The sequence below is a fragment of the Gallinula chloropus genome, assembly GCF_964237585.1.
Source record: "Gallinula chloropus genome assembly, chromosome: 6".
In the NCBI taxonomy this organism is placed as follows: domain Eukaryota; kingdom Metazoa; phylum Chordata; class Aves; order Gruiformes; family Rallidae; genus Gallinula; species Gallinula chloropus.
Window position 1 is genome coordinate 6,182,898 of NC_140091.1, and position 18,769 is coordinate 6,201,666.

Consider the following 18,769-nt stretch of genomic DNA (forward strand, 5'->3'; position numbering starts at 1 on the left):
AGAGCTCTCCAGGGTGTGCTGCCTTAATAGGATTTTAAAGAAACATCTGTAAGACAGTCATCTCAGAAGTTAGCTACATAACGTGTTGTAGGAACGAGGAGCCTGTTTTGCTAGTGAACTATGGGCTGCAGCCCTTTGCTGGCTATTGAGCGCTTGTACCCTTTGTCAGCACAAGTCTGGACCCAGTTACAGAGTTGTCTCAGTCTTATCTTGGGGAGGGAAACAGCAGTGGCTGAGGCAAATGTTGGTTCTGTTGCTTTGGTGGACATTTGCTGACAGAGGGTGCAAAATTCCATCAGTGTCAGAGGTATGTGACTAAAACATACCACACAAAAGGTCCAGGTCTTGTGTGGCTAATGCTTGAATGTGTTGTCTTAAAGCTCTGGTGACCTGCCGACCAGATGAATTCCAGTGTGGTGATGGGACCTGTATCCACGGAGCAAAGCAGTGTGATAAAGCACACGACTGTCCTGACAACAGCGATGAGGCAGGCTGCATCCAAGGTGGGTACGGACAGCTCTGCACTCCTCATGCTCCATGGTGTAAGCCTGCAAGAGTTGTGTGGCTGCTGGAAAGGGAAGAGGCCTGTGCTGCCTCTCTGGGCTGGCTGCTTCCTGTTGAGAGTTTTAAGCCATTCTGGCAATGAGGTTGCTTGGGAGAGGTGATTGTGCTGACCAGGCAGACTGCATGACTTGAAAATTTCCTTGCATGATACTCAAGCTTTAATGTTCATTTTCTTAATCCCATCCCATTTCTGCTAATGGTACCCTCTTGAAACTTTATGTCAGGCTTTTTGTTGTCATGAGCCTCATCTAACTTAGTTGCTTTCCTCTCTTGCCCGACATGACAGAGTCAGCATGTGAAAGTCCCAGCAAGTTTCAGTGTAAGAGTGGAGAGTGCATTGACGGAGGCAAAGTGTGCGATTCACATAGAGACTGCAGGGACTGGTCTGACGAGCCTCTGAAAGAATGTGGTACAGTACTTGCCTTCTACGTGTTGCTCCTGTTGTAACTGCTTCCCCTCTCCTCCATCTGGTGCTCACAGCTTTGAGTGTAACCACATGTAGCTGCTAATGCTATTTCTCACTCGGTTCCTCTTTCCTGCCTTTATTCTCTCATCACCCTTCATATGAATATAATTAGTAGCTTAGTCTGATCATCTGTAAGTTTGAACTGTGCCCTTCTCAGCTCAGCTTGGAGGGATGTAAGAACTGAGCACGGGACTAGGAACCAGGAATTTCCCTCTCCCCAGATACTAATGTCCACCACAGCACAGACAGGCTTATTTAACCTCATTGCCTACATTATCTTTGAATTGTAGGATTGTGATAAGATCACAAAAATTTAGCATTGGGAACATGCTTTGAAGTTGAAAACACATAGAGTGGCAGCAGTCACTGAGAGATGACTTAAGCCATTCCTGGGTTTCACAGGCTGTTGCAGCTTCCCTTAGAAATGACAGCAGGTTGTGCTGTCAGTGTCCTGCCAGCTCTGGGCCAGCAAGGATGTGCAAGTCACAGCTGGGGCTGTCAGAGTCAGCACTGAAAGCCCAAGCCAGAGAGCTGTGCTGCTCTCCCTAGCACTGCCCCTCTCACCTTTCCCTCCAGGCACTATAGGCACCAGCCCAAATCTGGAGCATTATTCAAACACATTTGGGTTTTGTCCCCAGTGCCAAAACGTCTCAGACGTCCCTTTCCATGACATGGAGCACCAGTAGCACAGAGCTCAGTGCTTGCCTCTTAAATAACTCGTACTGAGGAAGAACTGTCAGTGTCTTCTGTTTCAAACAAGACTTGTGTGTGCATGCTTAGTGAGGATGCTCTTTCTTACCTTAAGCTTTCCATATGCCCTTGCTTTCTTTCACACTAATCCACGTCTCCCTGCCTTTCTGAGTGGGTGTTGCAACTTGGCTGTCTGTGGAGGTCTCCCAAAAGAGCTGGCAGCCCAGTTTGTCTTAGGAGACTGGGCAGTGGCTGGCACAGCTGGGCTTAGTGCTCAATCCTACAGTGATGTCATGGCTGACTTGGTACAGTCCCAGGCTGACAGTGAAGTGTTGTTTGTATTGGAAAGCTGAACAGAAAATAGCCCCCAGAGGAAACATGTTTGTTTACGAGTGCAGAATGATGTAGATTGCTGTGAGTGTAATATCCCATGCACAAGTGATCCACACAGAAGGCAGGAAGTGCAGGGCACGCTCCTTATCATGGTGTGTCTGTCTAGCTGTGTGCTAGACACAGCAGTGACCTCTGAGATTCCCTACAAAAGCATGGAATACACAGCATCACTTTTCCTGTTTTAGGCAGGAGGTGAATATACTGCTGAACTTTGGGTCATGGGTAGCAGCACCCGGCAGAAAGAGAACAGGCTAACATCTCTGCTGGGCTCCTCCTCAGCTCCTATTGAGAAGTGTAGCAAGTGAACCAGCACTTGATTTACAAATCCATCTAAATCCATTCCACAAAGCACCTCTGAAACCATGGGAGACATCTGAGTGGGGTTTGCTCATTAGTCAGAACAGCTTTAGTTGTGCACGTTTATGACTCAATTTTCTAGAGGCCTTTGCAAGTGTAGGAATAGGTTATAGCCATTGATAAACATCATTGAACATTGACATCACACAGGGTGACTCTGTGGACACCTTAGAGCCTAGTGAACTTGCTCTAATAACAGGGTGTTGGTGTCTGTGTGTGTGTGTCTTTGGTAGGAAGGTGAAAGCTCCCCAGAGCTGAGATGGGGTTTCTTCTGGTACGGTATTTTTCTAGTATTACTGATTTAATTGGCTTGTGGGTGTTTTCATTTTCTTCCAAGACCACTGGTTTAATGGCTGTGCTGTACTGCTCACCTGCAGTGTTCAAGGAAGCAAGAAGAGAAATGAAAAGTTTGCCTTTAAGCTGCATTACAGATTGAAGTAAATCAATTTTGCTTGTTCTAGTGAGCCCACTATCCCTGAAATCCCACGGCATCTGTTCAGCAGTCTTACTTAGGGAGAGGACTTTCCCTTCACCTTGTATAGCTTAATTTACAACAAGAAGAAATGTTATTTCTGATAGGAAGCCAGCTTTCCTCAATCTCTCATTCAGTTCTAGTTACATGAATCCATTCAGTCTGTTTTTCATTTCAGCACTTGAAAACAGGATCAGAGAGGTGGCCTTGTATTAGAGAGGTACCTAGGAGTGGATGAGGGCTGTTGCTTCATAAATTGCACACTTGGGCTGATGCAGGCTGCCAGCAGAGACTGTCGTGTGGGAGGTGTTTGTGGGAGGACTGTATCTCAGTGCTAATGGAGTCTCTCTGACAGACTGTACTTTGGTGTTTTCTGGAATTTTCATATAGATCATTCCTTGGAGCTAGATGGGAAAATAGTACAGTATTTCAAAATAGCTGGCCCCTGGGAGGTGAGACTCCCCCAGCGTGAATTATTAAAGCTCTGAGAGACTGTTCAGAAAAGTCAACATGAACCAGCACATGGGGAAGAAGGAGTCTCCTGGAGAGAGCCCTTAAGTCCCTTGGAAGTTTCATGTGGCAGAACACGCTGAAAGCAGCAGCTCTCTGATGGGATGAGATGCAGAGATTCACATAAGCTGTATCCCCAGGGCTCCCTGTTCATTTAGCTGCCAGCTTCCAGTCCAAATGATCCCACAGTGTTGGTTTGGAATAATCAAGAGCAAGAAAGTGATACGGCGGTGGCTTCCTATCTGTGAAGCCAGTTCCTGGCTACCAAAGGTTGATAGATATGGGAAAATTTCTGAGTACCCCTCTTAATTTTATTCAGTCTTGTAACTAAAAGCCCTCCTTTGTGATAGATAATCTATATATCCCTCCCAGGTATTAACGAATGCTCTATGAACAATGGTGGCTGCTCACACATATGCAAAGACTTGAAGATCGGTTATGAGTGTGAATGCCCGCCCGGATACAAGCTCCTGGATAAAAAAACGTGTGGAGGTAATTTACATGCAAACAGCAGTCCCTTGTGTTTCACCATACAGAGATGTGATTATATTCACTTCAGCATTGCTCCATCACAGATGGTTTGATTTCAAGTTATTGATGGGTTTCAAACACTCCTTTCAGACATAGATGAATGTGAGAATCCAGACGCTTGTAGCCAGATCTGCATTAATTACAAGGGGGACTACAAATGTGAGTGCTACGAGGGATACGAGATGGACACCCTGTCCAAGAACTGCAAAGCTGTAGGTAAGACAACGCCACAGGCATTTAAACTTTGCTTGCTCAACATCCCAGTCCTGATAAGAAAACATGCTTGCAGGGCTGAGGCTGGGGGAACAGAAACAAAAGGAAACTAGCAAAGCCGGCAAGCAAAACATTTCATTTTGAGCGGCACAGAACTGCTGCAGTGATAGCAGATGCATCTCTAGGCAAGAACTACTGATCATGCAGATCAGAATATTTTAACAGTGTACAGAGCAAGATTACAGTCACTAGTTGGCTGTTTGAAGCTGAAACTAGAAAAGAAAGTCTCTTGACAGGTGTTATTAAAAACAGTGCAGCAGAAAATATTTAGTGGTAGTAGTGTTAAAAGGAAGAAGTCTTCCCAGTTAAAGCATGGTGGGTTAGCCACCTCTCCACCCTCCCAGCCTCTTACACAAATACCAACACGAACACCAGCAGTTTGCTCCACTTCATTGCAGAAATGAATGTTATTGTCAGGGGATAGAAAGTTGAATTGTGTGAGACCGAACATTAGCCGTGCTGGGGGTTCCTTTAATGGAAATGGGGGCTCTCTTGGAGAAGGGTGAGAGCTATCTGCAATTCAGAATTGCTTCTCTGATGTTACCCTGCACGTGGCCTCTTTTATCCCAGGTTCTGTCTGGTAAGCACAGTGTCCTGCTGTCCTCATAAAGTCTGTTAGTCTCACACCTGCAGTTATTTAGAACTGACCCAAGTCCTGGGACACTAATCTGCTTGTTGGTTAAAGTACTCTGTTGTGCCTGAGTGTCTGTGCTGGGAGCCCTGCAGCATGACGTATTACGGAGCGAGAACTTTGTCCCAGCTCTTCCCTTTCAGTATCATGTACCTCAATTCCCTGTTGGCCTTCTCAGTAGAAAGATGGCCTTTACTAGGTTCTTCTACTGGCTGTGGTTTGGGACAAACCAGTCTAACCCACTAAAGCTCATGCTAGGCCTCCCATCTTATCCCTGCCTCAAACAGGGAGGTGCACAAAGAGCCAACTAAAGCTTTCACTGTTTGACTTACAGGTCATTTTTGTGTTAGTTAAGAACACAGAGAATCACATGCCCTGCTGCAGTCCTCCATGTCTGCATGTGATAGCTCTGCCTCTGGAAGCTGTTCACACTTGCTTCTGGTGTGGTGTACAGCTTCCATACAAAGCAGAACTACCACTTCTGCTGTTTGAGAAGTGAAAGCTGAATCCAGCCCCTAGGTCAGCTGCTGAAATGACAAATGTGCTTCTTTTCTGTGGTAGGCAAGAGCCCGTACCTGATCTTCACCAATCGCCACGAGGTGCGTAAGATAGACCTAGTGAAAAGGGACTACTCTCGCATCATCCCCATGCTGAAGAATGTCGTGGCGCTGGATGTGGAGGTGTCAACAAACAGAATATATTGGTGTGATCTGTTCTACCGGAAAATCTACAGGTAAGGAGCAGGAGAGGCTGTGTGGTTTGTTACCTTTCCAAAGCTGTGGTTCAGTCTGTACCCCTTGAGGACACTCTGCAGAGAACAATGCAGGATATGCTGAACCTGAAGGCTTTCTTCCCTCAGTAGATTACCTTTTGTTGTCCAGACTTTTTCAGCTTTTTGAGGAATTGATAAAGAAATCAGGGGCTTGTGCTGTTATCTGGGTTGATAATACAAGAAGGCTTTTTGTCAATAATAATAGATCCTGCTGCATTTGTGTAATTACACACAGACTATTGTTTACTGAATCATTACATTGCTAAGCAGTGCTGTGTGAGACTGCTGCTGTGCAGTGTGCTTGCTGTACATGGAACCACAAAGGACATAGAATCTGAAAGCACAAAGGAGGGCAAATGGTGGGAGCAGGGAGGAAGCAACACAGATACTATCTGCCCACTGTCTCTGGCAGACTGTATTTAAATTTACAGCACTTGACCACAGTATATTCTGTAATTCTTCTCCACCCTCCTCCTTCAGCTGTACTGGGGCTTGTGAGTGTGCCTAGACAAAAATGCATTTAATTTACATGCTGAAAATCCCCCATCCGTATTCTGATTTGCATAGCTATTTCACCCTGCTGCAGCTTCTACAGTGATTGCTCTGGATGTTAGCTAATGATCAGGCAAAGGTTGATTGGTTTCAGTGTGTGGGAGCCAGGCCAGGGTTTCTGCAGGCAGTGGTAGCTCCCATTCCATTGGCAGGGAAATTTGCCCGGGCGGTGCTGGGAATTAAGCACTTCAGTAGCTAGGCAGGTCCCCAGCTACTGCGTGGGCCTGTGGGGTTCTGAAAAGGAGGTTCAGAAGCAAGCCGCCCGCTTTCACTGTGTCTGATGCTGTAAGCTCAGGCCTGGGTGGGGACAGGCTTTGTTTCCATACACAGAGAATTATTCAAGATACACACTCCTTCTGCAGGTCCCTGACAGTGAATGCCTGGGGCACAGGGGGCACTGAGCAGTGTTTGTACTCTGAACTCGGCTGTACTGAGCCTTTTTCCAAACCGAACATTTTTTCTCTCCCTTACTCCTTCTTGCATTAGTCATGTTGCAAGTCCCACCTTTTCTGCAGAGCAAGCTGTGCAGTTACAGCTTCTAAACAATTAATGTTCCCTTTAAGATACTGCTACTATCACTAACATCAAACACTTCTAAATAAAAGGCCACCATGTCCTTCTAAGCAGAAACCAGGAGTCCTCTGGGGAAGAGCAGTCTATAGTTGAGAGGCCATCTATCCAAGGTGAAAACTATGGCACAGGAGGAAGTTGCTGACAGGAGCTCCCATCTTTCTTAATGCTCACCTCACTTGCCTTCCCAGATCCTCTCCTATTGACATGACGTCCCCTTTGGGGCGTCAGAAGATCTCTTACAATATCTGGTTACTGGAGAATTGAAATGTCACCTATGTTTCCTCCCATTCTTAAGGCCACAGAAGCCTCTCTTGGCTTCCCCACCCGTGCAGCAAGTCACACTGTGAGAGTACAGCACAGCAGCTTACCACAGTGGTGGATGGAAGTATTGAACACGACTGTTGCACGGGGGAGGAATTAACTGACCTGGACCTGTGTCGTTAGAACATGTCCTGCTCATCAGACAAACATAACAGTCTCGGGAACATTGTCAGGTGTCCTGCAGAACCCTGATGTTCATTTGGTGGTGGGTGAGAGAGAAACCAAAACCATTCCTTGCAGTGAAGATGCGGTAGTGTGCTGTTAACCCAGGCTGACTCTGCAAGGCCAATCCAGCCTGGGCCACAGACCATAAAACAGTATCAAGAATTCCTGGGTTTAGACATTTGCTTCCAAATCTCTTGATTAATACTTGAGAGCTCAGCTCCCATATGACTTCCCTTCTAATTTCATGGCCAAAAGCAGGATGGTCAGTGAACCATCTTGCTGTATGCATTGTTCAGGGAGGGGAGAAGAAACTCTGCTGTTCTGTAATTTTTGAAGTACCAAGTTATTCTTCCAGCCAGATTAACCAATTAGAAACAGTGATGCAAACTCAGAATGACTCCATTCCATTTTACTCAGTGCAATTGATATTGATGCAGGGGCAACAGAGCAGAATCAGCCTGTGTGCCTGTAAGAGCAACACTGAGCCATTTATGAAACACCCATGTGGAGTTTGCTGCTTTTCCTTAGTGTTTTGAAAGATTTTGAAGCTGCCACTGATACTTAGTGAACATTTTCTTTATATGTAGCAGAGCACTGGAGATTATATTTCTAATGGCCATGAATGCCATGGATCAATGCTATTGAAGGTAACGTGCCTGAAGTAAAATGTTTTGCTGAGCTGTGCAGTTACAGCAGGTACAGCATAAAGTGACAGTTCCCTATTTTGGCAACACCTGCCATCCAGCTGCAGGGAGAGAAGAACAAGTTTCAGGTGAAAGCAGAAGGTCACCACATGCTGCCATGTCTGTGGCAGTTGTGCTGCCACATGTGCACTTTCTTTCCATGGGGTTGCAGTGGTGCTACATGGCATTCACCTGAGGTGCAGCCCCCATGCACGTGTGCACAGCCCTCTGTGTGCCATGTGTCAGTCCGGTGACGAGTCCTGTCTTTGCAGTGCCTACATAGACAAAGCAAGTGACACGGCTGAGCAGGTGATTTTGATAGACAGCCAGCTGAACTCTCCTGAAGGACTGGCCATAGACTGGGTTCATAAGAATATCTACTGGACGGATTCTGGCAACAAGACCATCTCAGTGGCCACTGCAGATGGAAGCAGGAGGAGGACACTTTTCAACAGTGACCTCAGTGAGCCGAGAGCCATTGCTGTTGATCCCACACGGAGGTAGGTGTAAAAACCACAAACACTCCCTTTGCCAACAGATGTGTTCCAGTTGTCTTTCTGCCTCTCTCACAGTTTTGTGGGTGGTTCTCATCTCATCAAGACTTCACATGCCCTTTAAGACAGGCAGAGCCATTGAACTTAATGGGACTGCTGAGATGGTTCAACTAACTCTTTACAAGGCCACTGCTGTTAAAGTTCTGAAAATCATGGTCAGGTCATATGTTGTTGAGTGGGCTTGAGCTGGTCCAGGCACATAGGTTGTGCTGGGTAATGAAGCTGTCTGATGTCTGTGGGCTGCTTAGATAATCTGAAGTCCACCTGCCTACCAGCCACACCAGGAGATGGTTTGCATGGGTTATTAAGGTGAGATTTTGCATTCCAGTGCAAGTTTTGTGGGAGACTGCCCTGTGGGACAGTATGTGGCTCCTCTAGGTGCATGTCAGATTAACCAAAGTGGCTGAGGAGCTAAGGAGAGAACAGGCACTACTCCAATCAGTAGTGCAGATTTCTTATGCTGGAGTCCAGTTCATGGTTTTCTGGCCTCTGTCTCTTTCAGGTTCATGTACTGGTCTGACTGGGGAGACAAAGCCAAGATCGAGAAGGCTGGCCTGAACGGCGTGGGGCGGCAAGTGCTGGTGACGGACAACATTGAGTGGCCAAATGGCATCACACTTGGTAAGTACCCAGGGTAGAGCTACAGCATCCACTGCAGCTGATGTACATTTATTTTTATTCTTAAATAGGAAAACAAAACGAAATGCACAAAGGTACCTGCACACAAAAAGCCTCTGTCACTGCTCATCAACACAAGGGATTTTATTTCAGTACCAAGCATAGGCAGGAAGTCTTGCCACAGTCAGAACCTCACACTGCAGGAGCCTTTTGAGTTGCTTTTAGGTGTGCCTTAAGGCAAAAGGAAATTTGGGGGGCAGATGCAGAGCTCCCACAACCCTTTGGAAGTCCAGGAAGCATCCAGGAGTCCTCAGTGGTAGTGAATCTGGTCCTGCCTCGGCAGCAGTGTCGAGATACTTCATTGGATTGATGAACACACGGTACATCAAGGAAATAGACGTAGCCTGCCAAGCCCATTCCCCATCAACATGCCTGCTCAGGCACTCTGGGAAGGGTTAGCAAGATGGAACTCATCTTGGCTGTGGTCATTCTCACTGCCACACCAAGTTTCAGGAGCAGAAAGGAGATTCCCTGTCCTATTGGGGCAGCAGAGGACAGCTTCCTCTGGAGTCACAGCTGCACAGCTGATGTGAGGTTCTCTGCATGATTTTGTAGTTGAAAATTCTGGCCACAACAAGGAGGTAGGAGAAAATGCAGCATACTGTTGCATAGAGTTGAAGTGCTACTGCTGTGAACAAATAATGTTATCCTTTAGTAATTAAGAAATTAATTAATGGCTTGTTTAATTACTGAACTTGTTTTGTGTTGGCACTCCTCCACTTGCATTCTGTTTAGTGAATCTCATCCAAAATGAATGAATTTGCTCCAGGAGAGAAATGCATTGCTTAGCATTCTAAATAACATCAGATCCTTCCCTCCACTCTTACCTGAACTTACCTCCCCTGCCTCCCTAAATGCTGGCTGGTCATGGTAGGGGTGTGCCCACCACCTGTGCAGCCCCCACCTGCAGCACAAGGCAGCTTCCTGGACCCAGAATTCTTCTTCACTGACAATGTGTAAATCACACAGCTCCTTCAGAGGGGTCTTTCATTGGAGCCACAGTTGTTCTCCAGCAAGAGACCAAGGACTGAATAGCCTCGAGAGGTGAAGCTTCTCACCCAGGCAATGATGGAGGGACTCTAGGAAGCTCAAAATGCTGCTGGCCTGCTCCTCCTGGTAACAAAAGAACCTCATGGTACAAAGCTGTCAGTCAGACATTCCCCACACACACATACCAGAATGTTCCTCCTTTTTAATCTTATTTATAGGGTCTTATCCCAGCATATCTGGGCACTGATTCAAAATCAGAACTAGTGTTAAAAAAAAAGAAAGATCCAGTAATAAAGAGATTAGTCATGCTGCCAGCAGGGAAAACATGCTGGGCAAGAGAGAAAGAGTCACAGGAGCTGTGTGTAATTTTGCTTCATTGTGTTTCACTTCTCAGATTTGCTGAATCAGCGTCTCTACTGGGTAGACTCCAAACTGCATTCATTGTCCTGCATTGATGTCAATGGCAGCAACAGAAAAGTTCTAATCTCTTCTGTTGACAATCTGAGCCATCCTTTCGGCTTAGCGGTGTTTGAGGTAAGAGTCAAAAATGGATGCAGAACAGACAGGAGACTGCAAGAGGTCTCAAAGCTCCTCTTGATTAAAAGCTCTGCCTTTTGCATAGCACAGAAAGCTCAGCGAGGGCGTTTGCTGCTATAGAAACCGATTAACCTGGTGTGGGTTCAGCAGGGAAAATGGTTTTCTAAAGCCCTTCATCGGGGGCAGTGCACTGTACTGTCTGATGTTTACCTGAGGTAGTATCAGCGCGTCCGTGAGGGGCAGGTGGTGCCCAGCCTGACACCTCCCCCAGAACTGGAAAATGGGTAGCGGGTTTGCCTTGACTTGAATTGAGCCGGCAAGGAAAGGGAGAAGCCGCGTGCTGTGCCCAGCAGGTGTGACACCCAGTCACTGAGGGACCTGGCAACACCTCTTGTCTTTGACAGTCAGACTTTGAGGGGAGCTGCCTGGCCTCGGAGCCGCCTCTGAGCCGGCAGCGCAGCACTCTGCAGCGCTCAGATGCTTTGTTTCACCCCATCTTCACATACCTGTGTAGCATTTCCTGCAGCCCACAGAACCCTCGGGAGGACGGTCGCTTAAATTTGGCTTCGTTGGCTAGTTGTTTCTGTTGTCTATCCCAGCACCTGGAGAAGCATCCATCCTCAGACGTTTGCACCTGCCTTAGGAGTCTCAAGGCTCCAGCTGGGAGTACCTGTGCCAGGAAGGCTCTCGCGGGGCTCCCCCTGCAGTCCCCGTGCACCACTGCGCTGGTGTGGGGGCCTGGGACCTGGCAGTGGAAAGGGGCTTGTTCGCCTCGTTCCAGAAGGGTCTCCGGTTCTTTTTCAGGCTGAACTGCTCCAGTTATGACACACAAACCCTGCCACACATCAGAGGAACTGTCCTGTCCAAAATAATACAGGTGTGATCCTACAAAGACAGAAGCCTGTTCTCACAAAGGTGTTGGGCATCCAACTCCTACCTGAGTATGTTCCACTGAGAACCTTGTTAGTCTTGTAAGATTCAGCACTCTGGTACTGTTCAGTGTCACACTGTAGCCTTACTAAGAGCAGTGTGATAATTAACTAACAGCACAGTTCAGATCCTTAAATGTCGTGAAGGAGGAACTAAGACCTGCTGAGATCTGCAGAAGTTACTACATAAATGGGCATCCATGTTTCTGCCATTAGTTTATACACAGTTAGCCAGTGGCAAGACCCAAGGCTAATGGCTTCCTTCCAGTTTGCACCTCATGATAAGGATGCATTTGAAACTCTGCATTCCCTGTCCTGTCTCAGGAGTACTCCAGGGGTGACATAGTTCAAATCGTTGCTTTGCCTGGGTGGAAGTAGAGAGACAATCCAGCTCTTGCTCCCCTGTAGAGGATGTCTGCATAGCACTAGCATGGGGCAGTGAAGTCGCCTCTCTGGTAGGAGAGCTAAGCTCCTTTCTGGGATTATTTAAATGATTATGATAACAAAAGCTTCAACTTTGGGACCCCAGTCTAGGTAAGCTATAGCAGAGAAAGGCATCTGGTTGGCTCTGTGGCAGGGCGTGTATCTCAGCCTCCTTTCTTTTCATCTCAATTAACTAGGTTGGCTTTTTGACTTAGTAAATCCCTTTTCCTTAAAATCCTTATTCCTGCCAGGCAGTGTGTGTGATATCCAGGTATCTGACTTTGGGCAGGTTTCCCCAAGATGTTGCTGCCCTTTAGTTTTATCCTCAGCAGCGGTTTCAAAGGATCTCTCCGGTTATTTAACCTGTGTACTCCCTTCCTCATCTGAATGGCTGGTGTCAGTACCAGCCAGCCATTTTGCTTTTGGTAATTACCCTTCTTGCCCAGCAATGTGGCTTTCCTTACTGAAATGCATGAGGTTTTCAGCAGGCAGCAGCATGCACAGCTGATCAACTAACTAATGTGTGATAATTGCAATTCCCATGTACCCCCTAGACAGCTGTTTTGTACCTTCAATCATAGTATAACATGCGAAAGATTAATTAAAAAAGAGAAATTAGATACTCATCTTCCAGGTGTGGTGTAGAAGTAGTGTGAACCAGACGTGCCCCAAGGTAGGATGCAGTGCCTTGGCTTTGCTACTACTGGCATTTGATCCAGTTTGAGTTGGATTTGAGCAGGGCCAGGTCAGAAACCTGATGTGTTTCCTGCAGGACAGAGTGTTCTGGACTGACCTGGAGAACGAAGCGATCTTCAGCGCAAACAGGCTGAACGGCTTGGACATCTCTGTTTTGGCAGAAAACCTCAACAATCCTCACGACATCGTGGTATTTCATGAATTAAAGCAGCCCAAAGGTAAGACATGTCCTCAGGGTATCGTGGCCCTAAATCAGGTTTAGTTAGTTAGTAAATGAAATGCTTCCCGTGGTTCTTGATAAGCAACAAAACACAAGTAATAATGTAAAATCAATGGCTAATGTTTGAAGTTCCTGTATAATTCATCCAGCAGCAGATATATTGAAAAGTCTGCAATTAGTTAATAGCTGTTTAATTAGCATCTTTGATAAGAGGGAGTTACTCTGTCACTGTTGATGGTTGCCATTCATTATAAACTTGGGCAGTTTTATAGTCGTGTGGAACATTTCAGTACTGCAAAGATGCTTCAGCAGCCGATTAATTGCGGTAGAGAATGGCAAAGCCATCTTACAAGGCCTGATGTTTCTTTGTCAAGAAAAATAATAAATCATGAGAAAAATAACTTGTTTTTCCCTCCATCCCTGAACAGCTCCCGATTCCTGTGAGCTCAGCCCCCAGCCAAATGGCGGCTGCGAGTACTTGTGTCTTCCTGCACCTCAGATCTCTCCCCATTCCCCCAAGTACACGTGTGCCTGTCCTGACAATATGTGGCTGGGTCCCGACATGAAAAAATGCTACAAAGGTAAATACAGTTACAATGTGGTTCCACTATCCCAACAAAATGTTACTCTGAGGACATTCCACACACTTGCTGCCTTCTGAACGCAGCGCTGTGGTGCCCATCATTGAAAACCTGCCCATTTCTGAAGGCGTAACCAGAAAGGGATAAGGTACAGCACTGAAAGCGTGAGTGGTCAGTAAAACATTTAAGTTTGCCATGTTACTGCCCTATTGATTCTGGGTCTGGAGAGGCCACAGTTGTTGCTGATAACATCCTGATAACACAGGTGGTTTCAAAGTAGTTTTTCTTAACATGTCAATAGTTCCTGGTACAAATTCAAGACCTCCTGAGGTACAAGAAAAAGCCCTAAGTTTTCGAACTTCTTACCTGCCTTCCATCCAGAGTGCTTTATTACTATTAATAAATAAAGCTTGACTTCAGGAAATCATTGCATAGAATCATAGAATGTGTGAGGTTGGAAGGGACCTTTAGAGGCCATCTAGTCCAACCCCCCTGCAGTGAGCAGGGACATGTTCACTAGATCAGGTCACTCAGAGCCTCATCAAGCCTGACCCTGAATGTCTTCAGGGATGGGGCCTCTACTCTGGGCAGCCTGTTCCAGTGATCTACCACCCTCCTATTGAAGAACTTTTTCCTAACATCCAACCTAAATCTCCCCTTTTCTAGTTTAAAACCATCACTCCTCATCCTATCACTCCATGCCCTCGGGAACAGTGCTTCTCCAGCTTTCTTATAGGCACCTTAAGGGACTGGAAGGCTGCTGTAAGGTCCCCCTGGAGGCTTCTCTTCTCCAAGTTGAACAAGCCTTGTTTAGCATTAGGCAGAGGACTATCAATAGCCTCACTACCTGGTAAATACAATTGGAATTTGGTTTCTGCATCTACTTGGTAAACATACCAGTCCTCCCCAGATCTGTGTCACCATTTGTGACTGGCTTTGTGTATTGACTTTTACAAAATCTCCTGTTTGCTCTTGCTTTTCAGAGCTTCCTACTACATCAACTACTGTTGTGGTTTCTACAACTGCAGCATCACATGGCGCTGGTACCACGACCATCACAACTGTAGTTGGCAGTGCTGATAACATCACTGGAGTCATCCCCAAAGCTGTGTCAGAAGCTACCATCACCACCCCAAGTTTTCATTTGCCTTCCACCACATCCATCCTCATAGATTCTGAGATGACCACTGGAAACAGCAATTTATCACAGCACTGTAAGAGAATGAGATTCCTCCTTTCTTTTTCTGTATATACAGCATCCCAGATACTCACACGCTGGTGGGAAACCTGACCTAACGCTGGAGTTACAGACAGGTCAGGTGTGGGCACATCCTGTATGAGAAATCAAGTGCTCTTCCTGGAGGCACCTCTGTTACAGTAGCTGATGGGATTCCAGTCACTGGGGCTGTTAAGGAACTTAGGCTTTCATCCAACACGTAACGCTGGCTCAGAAGGAGGCTCTGATATCTGATAGTTCATACTTCTCCTTGCCTCGTGCCTACTAGTCTACCCCAGCTTCAGTGCTGTTTGTAGTGTCATTCCATAGTATGGATGATTCTACAGGTGCTTCACTTAGTTTAATTGTTTAATTATTAATATGATCGAGCACAAGTGGTGGGTGATAAATGCCTCCTGCCCAGCTTTATCCCTGTGGGATGTTTGGCATTACTGCAGCCCAAGCCAGGCTGCATCTGCTTTGCATGGCGTGGCTTTTCTCACATTACAGCATCGGAGAAGCATCCCGATGGAGAGGAGTACAGGCACAGTGAGTGTGTAACGAAACACCAACCTCCCATCTCAGTGCTAACAGGTAGTGGCTCGAGATGGAGCTGCCAAGGCAAAGCAGAAAAGCTGAACTGCTTTTCAAAAAACCCCTCCTAGTCCAGAGGGAAGACTTTACTCTTCAGGAATGTCACTCAAGACCTCAAACAGATCTAGATTGCTTGAAAGCAGTGAGCAGAATTCTGCTTGAGCAGAATTAAGCAGCTTCCATCATGCCTGGGAAGAAAGAAAGAACCCTTCCCTGTGTGAGTAGGGTGCCTCTGTGCAGCTGCGTGTACCCAGGATCCCATTTCTCAAATTCACTCTACTGAGTGAATTGTCCACATTTGAAATAGTCTGACTTAGTAACCATGTCATAGGGGAACCTGCCACGGGGAACTATTTAAAAATATAATTTGGGGGGTTTTAAGTCCCATGAATTGGTGTATCAAAAAACATACTACAGTTAGTCCCCTCTCTCAATTCCTAGTATTTTATCTAAAATATTTCTTCTGAGCTGATCCCCCTATTAGAACAGCTCAGAACAAACATTTTTAAGTATATAGCTTGGGGTTTTTTTCATTATTTTTCCCTATAATTGTTTTTTTTTTTTCTCTTGTAAATACAATATTGAGTTCTGGGGTCACTCTTGTATGCTGAGGCAGTCTGCAGCAACGAGTGGTACGTGTGTTGACTAACTCCTTAGCTGTAAATAAATGAATAAAAAGCTGTGCAGATGGCTCTGAACTACATTCTTCTTCTGACAGCTCAATAAATCATTAATTGTGTCAGTACTAGAAAGTGGATTTTTAAGAGCACTATCCACCGTCACCTCATCTGCGCTTAGAATTTCCAGTGCAGATCACGGTTTTTAAAACTTTCTGTGCATGGAATTTCAAGGCAGTTACCCATTTGTGGTTAGAGCTTCTCTCTGGTATCACAGCACCTCCCTCAAATGGATACACTGCAAGGGCAGCCATGCTGTAAGGCCAGGCTGTTCATGGCTCTAACACTTTGGCTTCGCCCAGACCTCTGTGCACACGCTCTTCATCTTCTCCCTGATAATGTTACTACAAAAGTTTTTGTAAACTCTCCAATTACAAAACCTTTCTGATGGGCAGAGCAACATGGTTCCTAAACAAAATACTCTTTAGATGTGGCTTTAAAAACAACACGTAAGTTAAATGATTAAAAGCTTGAATGACTTCTCTAATTACAGATGCAAATGATGACCAAGGCTTTGATTCAACTGTGACAGCAGCTGTTATTGGAATTGTTATTCCTGTTGGTAAGCTGATTTGATTTAACCTTTGAAGATGACACCAAAATGCTGCTATAAATACACTCTTCTGACTTCCAGGGGTGGGAAAGAGAACAGGAACTGCTGAAATGGGGAAAAGTAGCCTGGCTTTGAGAACATTACACATGGGTAGATATCTACATGGGAACATCCTAGGATATTCATGTCCACCTCAAAAAACTGGCTAACAGCCCTTTCTCTTCCCTCTCCTCAGTGGTCATTGGCTTGCTGTGCATGGGGGGATACCTCATCTGGAGAAACTGGAAACGGAAGAATACTAAAAGTATGAATTTTGATAATCCAGTATATAGGAAGACAACAGAAGAGGAAGATGAAGACGAAATCCACATTGGGCGGACTGCCCAAATTGGACATGTCTACCCAGCGGTAAGTATCTGGGGAAACTGCTGACAGAAAAAGAATTATCTCCTTCCGATCCCAGTGTTGGTTATTATATGGTTATACAATGACAAAACCCAGAACATCTTTAATAATCATTGAATAGGTAGAAAAGCCTGAACTTCCAAGTTGCTCATGCAGTTGCCTTAGAATGCAGGAGTCTGTGTACCGTGATACACTGTTCAGATGAATAATAATTGTCTAACCAATACACCAAATAAGCTGGCAATTGCAGCAGTAGCTACCTCAAGAACTCACTATCTAACAAACTGATTACTTACCTGCTACTGGATTCCATGTTGCTGTGCTCAGATGGCTACCATGTGTCTCAAGTATTTGAATAACTTGAGCTTCTCTACAAACCAGGAGACAGTCTGCTGCGTAACACAGCAGTGTACAGAAGAGCCAGAATCCTCACAGGGAGGAGTGAATGAGGTCCTGTGAGAAGCTAAGGAAATTTGCCTTGGCAAGGTTAAGCTTTACAAAGAGCAAACACTCATTGTTGATGGCAAGTCCTGTGTGTGCACAGGAGTGAGCAGCTGTCGCATGTGGCACGATGTAAAGCAGCAGCCCTGGTGAGGGGAAGCCCCTGTAGTGGCAACTGCATTGGCTTGGCCAAGGTGAACGTCAAGATCAGTAATCAGTGGGTAAGGCTATAGAGCCCCTCTAGGCAGGCACAGAGTTCATGCCTTGTACTAGGGAAAGATCCTGCTAGAATTGTCATCTCTTACAAGGATGACACACCTAAAATGAACTTCCCAACATCTGTTTGGGAACACTCGAGTGAGCAACGCCTTTTGGGTAAAAGCACCAGATCAAAAACTGGTTTCTGCCACAACTACACCAGGGACACCACTGAGGTTTTTCACTGGAAATACAAGTTAGCAACAGTACCAGAATTTGGTGCTAATGCATTAAAATTCACAAGTCACAAATGTTCACCTCAAGCTTGTTTCCCTTCCCAGCGCGTAGCGTTAAGCTTAGAAGATGACGGGTTGCCATGAGGACGAAGTTGCTGCTCCCAACAGCGCACCGAACAAATCTGCTCTGGATCACCGAACCTGCTTCTTCTTTTTATTCGTTATTTATGTTGCAGAAGGGTAACCACAAAGTTATAATGAACTGCAAACATCCAAAGGATGTGAGAGTTTTGTATGTATAATCTTTTATACACATTTTAACTTGTTGCACTACCCATTTGTGATAGTGAATAAGCGACAGCTGAGCTACTAACTCAATGTACATAACCAGCCAGGCGGAAGGTTCAGTAGCTATTGCTTTATTTTAAGACTATATTTATAGATATTTTGTAAATATGTTGAATATGCTTTGTGGCTATCCATCAACATAAGTAAAACAAATTTTGTACAGGCAGTTTAGAAATATTTATTAACAAAATCTGGATTATAAGATTTGTTCTGTAAATACAGTAGAGGGGTGAGAGTATTTATTTTTTGTATGTTTGGCTTGCTGTGCATAGATTATCTGTGTATATATCTATCTAGACTAGATAGATATATAGGCATATAAATATATACATATATATAAAAATATATACATATATTTTAAAACTACTAGCCTACGTTTATGAAAATTAGGGATAATTAAAATGTTTCCAGGATGTCTGAGAAGTTTGCTTTGAAATCTAAAGACTCTGAGAAAGAGCGACCTGTACTGTACGGTAGCTGATGGCTCAAGCAACCCCTAACAAACAGCTTCTGTTTTCCATACTGGCTCGCAGAGGCTGC

At 45.5% G+C, this 18,769-nt stretch overlaps 1 protein-coding gene across 1 annotated transcript in view; it reads left to right on the forward strand.

Annotated features, from left to right (window-relative positions):
- Positions 1-18,025, forward strand: part of LRP8 (LDL receptor related protein 8) — a gene marked incomplete at its 3' end in the record, with an annotated part of 176,961 nt that extends 158,936 nt beyond the window's left edge. Inside the window, exons 6-19 of the mRNA XM_084266466.1 lie at positions 381-503; positions 851-973; positions 3,825-3,944; positions 4,074-4,199; positions 5,449-5,620; positions 8,226-8,453; positions 9,010-9,128; positions 10,570-10,709; positions 12,837-12,978; positions 13,409-13,561; positions 14,545-14,775; positions 16,542-16,610; positions 16,837-17,009; positions 17,987-18,025. Coding sequence (XP_084122592.1) covers positions 381-503; positions 851-973; positions 3,825-3,944; positions 4,074-4,199; positions 5,449-5,620; positions 8,226-8,453; positions 9,010-9,128; positions 10,570-10,709; positions 12,837-12,978; positions 13,409-13,561; positions 14,545-14,775; positions 16,542-16,610; positions 16,837-17,009; positions 17,987-18,025 — 1,958 coding nt within the window. The remainder of the gene's footprint in view (positions 1-380; positions 504-850; positions 974-3,824; positions 3,945-4,073; positions 4,200-5,448; positions 5,621-8,225; positions 8,454-9,009; positions 9,129-10,569; positions 10,710-12,836; positions 12,979-13,408; positions 13,562-14,544; positions 14,776-16,541; positions 16,611-16,836; positions 17,010-17,986) is intronic.
- Between the last annotated feature and the right edge of the window lie 744 nt (positions 18,026-18,769).